A 6,387-nucleotide genomic window follows, 5' to 3' on the forward strand; every position below is an offset into this window, starting at 1 on the left:
ATATATATATATATATATATATATATAGACATATTGCTTTGATGATCGCGAATCCTATAATGAGTAAGTTTCAAATGCAACACATTGCCAAAGCCGTAATGTTCAAACTGAAACTAATCGTAGAAACGACGACTATTATCTAAACTTTTCAAAAGAATCAATATTAATTAGACATTTTAAAACTAAACACTCCTACCTTCAAGGAAGAGTTTCAAATTATTTTAAAAGATTATCAGAACGAACAGACCAAACAAGAAAATCTTTTTAAATGTACCGTAGCAATTTTCGAAATGACTCTGATCGTTTCTTATGAAATAGTTGAAATGGTTACAAAAATAAATATATGAAAAACCATATAAACAATATAAAGTCTCTTCTTTTGCTGTAGTCAATTATTTTGTCTGCCAGCAGAAAGATTGCTAAGGCAATGTTAACAGATCAAAGCGAATTAAAAATAAGTAAAGCTTCTCTCTGAAATACAGTTTATTGGCAAATTTTGAAATTGCTTGCTGACATCGAGAGGAAATTGTATGTTGCCATAAGTTTCAAACATTGAAATTTCACTTTGTAAGTATTGATGAATCAACTACCAACATTATAAAGATCAGCTATTTAAATAATTGTTCGTTAAATTAATGTAGCTCAAGTAGTATATTAAATTCTGTGGCAAAGAACTACCAGGTACATAAAAAGGGTGAAAACACTTTTCATATTTTAAATAGGAATTATCATGGATATCCTGTACCGACAGAGTTCTCCCTGTGGTCGACTGCTTGAAAGAGCTTATAATAGGATGTTATTGCAATTCATTGCTTTCTACATAGAAAGGCGTTGATAGAAAAAATCATTTAGGTTTTAACAACAACTTGTCGAAATGCTTACTGTCATTAAAAGCAGTCCATTAATGATTCCTTTGAGAAATGTTTTATTGTCATGGATTCGCAACACATATAGTCGGACGCCAGGACGGAGGGTTTCAACTGTATGCACGAACTCTGAAAATAGTTTCACTTTTTTTAAAGAAATAAATGTATAATATTTTTGTGAATATCTTCACTGCTAGTTTGAATAAATAGCCTGAACAGAAGAATGCAAAGTAAAGAGCAACATGTCCTTAAATTTACAAATAAACCAATAGTTATTTCAGAAAAACTAACATTTCAGGAAAAAGTTATTTCAGAAACACTAACATTTCACAGAAAATTATAATTTAGTAAAAGAGAGAAAAAGAGAGACGATAATTTTGAAATTTTAACAACTCTAGAAGAGGAAACTAGCATTCAATTTCTACCATTGCTCTTAGAAAAATGTCTGGATTTGAAATTCATCCCCAGAAACTCCCTATGATATTAGGTCGAAAGTATCTGAAGAAAACGAATTGTTTATTTTATCTCGTAATCGCAGTAAAAATCAAATATGATGAGTGCCTCGTGAAATATTTAATCAGAGAATAAAATCTTTCAGTAGCTTAAACATTTTTACCTAATTTTATTATTATTGCTTGTCCATTAATTGTTTTTCTACAATCTGACTTTATGAATGACGAAATATATTTGACTAAGTCTCTTGAAGGCAGTAGCCACTGCGTGTCTGCATTTGAATGGCTGACGCTAGTAAAATGTATAACAGAAATGAAGGTAATTTGAGAGTTATGTTAATGTCAGATTTGGTGTCTGGGTAATAAGTGAAGCAAATAAAGTTTAAACATCAAACAATTCTTTTCTCATTAATTATCACTAATCTGTGATGCACATCGAGGACTTGCTAATCATCTAGAAAGGCTTCACTCAGCCGCTTGACCTGCTAAAAGCAGTAAAAGAGACCCCTTCCCCCATATTACATGTTATCCTTATTCTAGCAAGGAAAAGACACACGAGGTATTGTATTCTATACCACCCAAAAGAATGGGTGCTTCTAACTATCTAATGCTTTGGATCATTGTTTTACATGATTAACAACTCCCTTACTGTGTACCTAGTCATGACTTTTTCAATCATGTTTACAATACACTCGAAATTGGATTTACTTCCACTCCACAACACAGGCCAGACTATATGAAAAGTAAATTGACGTTTCTATTATATCGGCACAAAACCTTAGGGAAGGGCATGAAAAGGAGATTACGCGACATGCATGAAAAAAATCCAATACCATAAAATAGAATTATTAACGCTAACGACAAGGAAAAGACAATTCATTCTCTCGTAGTTTTTCTCGCCGGCTCATACAAGACAGTCATATTGTATCCCTGGTTTCTTCATCTGTAATGGGAAATAAGGAAGGAACTTACGTATAGGGCTTTCCTATAAGTAGGCTCCCTTAGCTAGGCGGCGCTCCATGTAGACAATTAAACTTCCGCAGACTATCCACGCTATTGTTATTGTTTCGATGATTCAGCTATCGAAGTACTTACTGTGTCTAAGTTAAAGAAATATTTAAGATGATATGGCATCTATTTCTAGCATATAGGAGTCCACTTTTGCTGGTCATTCCTCTTATTTTTGTATGTAATATAATTTTAATCTTCGGATTTTTTTAATATGCTAGACTACTGGTTCTAATTGATTAATATCAATTTCTACCCTTATTAATATATACATATATATATAAAGAAACATATCATAGCTAGGCTTACTCAAAATTCCCACATTCATTCAGAACATTAACAACAATTTCAATGTATTTATTATTTGAATGCAAAATTCTTTATTAAAAATACCTGTACATCAACACAACAATTATTAGATTAAACATTCGTGTTTAGCCAACGTACACCACTCGAATTTGTTTCCCCTCTTGAATTTTAACATGTTCTAATCTGTTAATGAGGAGATAATTCAAAGAGACATTTCACTCATCTACTAACTGCGTATATGATCATGCACTTACTGATATTTTAAATACTTTGTTTGGAAAAACGGATGGTTCAGGGAAGCTATTATGCTATTGCCTAATTTGTCTCAACAAAAATAATGCAATATCACAACACTAATTATTATATGAGATCGTGGCCTTCAAGAAATCAATCAGCTGAACTATTTGCAGAGCAGCTTTTGAAACTCTGTGAAGGGTAAGTTCCAATTGATGAAGAACAATTTCTTCAATCTAATATGTAATTCAACGGATTCCGTCGATGATTTGGTAAATGAAAGCTTTCCTAATCTTCATAATTAGAACAATACAGATTGGGTCTATGAACGAACTATCCTGGATCCAAAAATGTTGCTATACATAACATTAGTAATATGCTATTGAATAAGCTTCCGGGAGAAGTATTCACTTATAACTCAACTGGCAGAGTTGTTGTTGAGCAGGATATTGTTAACTATCTCATTGAGATTTTGAACTCAGCAGAACCATTGGGTACAGCTCCTCATTGTCTTCAGCTGAAAAAATGGACTCCTACTATGCTATTACATAATTTGTTACAGCCAATATTATGCGATGGTGCAAAATTAATTGTGCGCAAACTCATGAGGAACTGCACTGAGACAAATATTCTCACTGGTTGTGGAAAAGGTAAGACCGTCTTCATTCCTCGCATACCAGTTATACCATCTAATGTTCCATTCCAATTTAAGTGGTTACAGTTTCCTATCCAGGTTTCGTTTGCCATGAACATTAATAAAAGTCAGGGCCAAACAAACACTACAAACTGCTAGATTGCAACTTGAACAACCATGCTTTTCACATGGCTAACTTTATGTAGGAGCATCATGTGTTGGAGCAAAAGCAAATCTTCTTGCATATACATCCGAAATAGTACAAAAAAAAACATTGTTTATAAAGAAATATTCACTCTTAATGCAAAACGAATACTTCAATGACTTAATTTACCATTACTGTCATTACATTCAAGGATAAGTAAATTTCCTACTTAAATTAAGTGAATTATATAATTGTTATTACTGTATTGATAAATAAAATAACACATACAACTCACTTATTATTATCATATAATAAACAAACAGAAGTTCATGTATGAAATTGATTTTTTTTCTACATCAATTATTACATATTTTTCTCTTATAAAAATACACACATACAGGAGGAGTAAATTATATATATATTATACTTTGAATGTGACTTCCGAGAAACAGTAAAAGTATTTACCCGAGCAACGTCGGGTATTACTGCTAGTATATATATATACACGTACACACTTACACACCTATAAGTATGTATGTATACATGCATGTAAAGTGGGATAGATTTTCTTTTAAACGTTATTAAAAACTCGATTGTTTTTTTTATTAAGGATTTCTTTCAAATATTCTTATCAAGGCTAATGTAAATCCATTAGTATTTCTTAATCTTCAGTGTCTAGTTTTCCAGATGAAATAGCTATCGACCAGTGGTGTCTGTTACTGCCATTTTATAGTATGAAGAAAAAACAAGCACAACACTTAAAACTTATCTTGACATGGTACAGAGTAGCAATATATTTTTGTTAAATTCCAATAGTGCTTCATTGTGGCCTATATTTTATTAAAGTAATTGTTGGGTATTGAACAGAAAATATGAAAACAACTAAATGACCGATATATTTTACATATTTTTCGAAACATTCTGGTATAATTATTTGTCCACCGAGTTAAATAACTCAGAATGCTGCGAATAGGAACGTATCATTGTCTCCATGGATTTGAATTCTTTCTACATTGCCATAAACTATCCATATAAAGGACCAAAAAAAAAATTAAGCGTTTCATACATTTTTAGAATGTTGATTTTAACATTCCAGAATAATGTATATATTATGGAAAAAAAAAGTTTTGATTGATTGCTACTATCGGTGCGAATACTTCTTTTAGAGATATTGTAATCAGTTAAATTTCGGAAAATGGATAGTGTGGTAGTCAAATGACAAGAAGCAAACGTTCAAATACGGTGATTGGCAAATTGGAATACTGGGCGCTGGATAAAGAAATTTAACTTAGCAATTCTAGCTCTGAACATATAACAAATAAATATATAGCTGACAATTCTTCATGTATGGGAACATTAAGAAGTGTCTTTTTGGGGGGATATGGTGCGATTTTACAGGCACTTCAAAGTATTGATGAATCGTCATGAATTTCACCATTTTATGGTAGAGAAAATGGTTAAAGGCAACTTACTTTAATACTTTGAGACCCTTTTTTTACTCTGTGACTTCACCAGTTTTCTAAAGAGCTAGAGTTCTCGGAGATCCTCTTTTCTAGGTTAAACTACCAGTGTGTGATGTGTGATCTAGGAAAAGGATATCTTCGTTGTTCTTGATATTTAACAATATCTTCAAACTATTGTGTTGCAAGAACCGCTTATGATAGTTGTTCACTTACAATTACTATTTATGTAATATTCATGACTGAAAGTGTCCAGTCAAACCATTCCGTCGTAGCATATGATATCTGGGTTTTCTTAGAACCCAATTCTGTCAATTATTTCTCAGGAATGGGTTATGTTTCCCACATTTTCCATTCTAAGCTTAATTGACACTTTGGCTATTACATATTCTCTATTATTTCTAAGTAATACACTATATATATTTTTCGCATTCACGCACAACCTAGATCATCTTACTCTTGATATATACATCATTTTTAAGGCGGCGAGCTGGCAGAATCGTTAACATGCCGGACGAAATGCTTAGCAACATTTCGTCTGCCACAACATTCTGAGTTCAAATTCCGCCGAGGTCGATTTTGCCTTTCATCATTTCGAAGTCGATAGATAAAGTACCAGTTGCGTACTTGGGTCGGTGTAATCAACTAGTCCCTTCCCCACCAAATTTCAGGCTTTGTGCCTATAATAGAAAGGATATACACATCATTTCCATGAAAAAAACAACAACAACAACGACAACAAAACCCAGTTGCGAAGATTCTTCAATGCGAAGATTCTTCAATGCGAAGATTCTTCTTCAATGACAGTTTTATTCTAAAGAACCAAGATATACCCAATAGATATGAAGGAAAGCTTCTTGCAATACAACAGTATTTCTAGTATTGGACAAGTACAAGTAAAATGTTCCGCCTCTCTACAAATTCTAGGACTCATAAACTTTTATAAATTTTTTCTCGGAAATCACACAATGACACATATTAGGGGAGGTCATTGAAATACGCAAGGGTTTTTCTTGATAAGGATGAAATCATTTGTTGTGTTGTAGAATTAATCCACTACGTAACCATGACTTACTAAAAACAAATAGTCAAAAACTGTTTCTAGTCAGAAATGAGGACAAGAATTTTCGTACATTTAATTCTTGATTCAAATGAGATCTAACTTTTCCCTATGATTAATATAGTGTTTTTGCTTACCAATCGTATGACGTATCATTTTTCGTTTCCCTATTATTTACATCTAGTTGAATATTTTTCTTCTATTCGAGATAAAAAAAAA

The 6,387-nt window shown here is 32.3% G+C and overlaps 1 protein-coding gene across 1 annotated transcript; it reads left to right on the plus strand.

Annotated features, from left to right (window-relative positions):
• Nucleotides 1-3,245: 3,245 nt before the first annotated feature.
• Nucleotides 3,246-3,662, plus strand: LOC106880603 (uncharacterized). The gene has a single exon (XM_014930616.1). The coding sequence runs from the start codon at nt 3,246-3,248 to the stop codon at nt 3,660-3,662; it is 417 nt and encodes a 138-aa protein (XP_014786102.1).
• Nucleotides 3,663-6,387: the final 2,725 nt, after the last annotated feature.

This window comes from Octopus bimaculoides, chromosome 1, assembly GCF_001194135.2.
Source record: "Octopus bimaculoides isolate UCB-OBI-ISO-001 chromosome 1, ASM119413v2, whole genome shotgun sequence".
Lineage (NCBI taxonomy): Eukaryota > Metazoa > Mollusca > Cephalopoda > Octopoda > Octopodidae > Octopus > Octopus bimaculoides.

What these genes read in the sequence shown, in the direction of transcription:
- LOC106880603 (XM_014930616.1), top strand. Translation starts at nt 3,246, where the DNA reads ATGCTATTGAATAAGCTTCCGGGAGAAGTATTCACTTATAACTCAACT.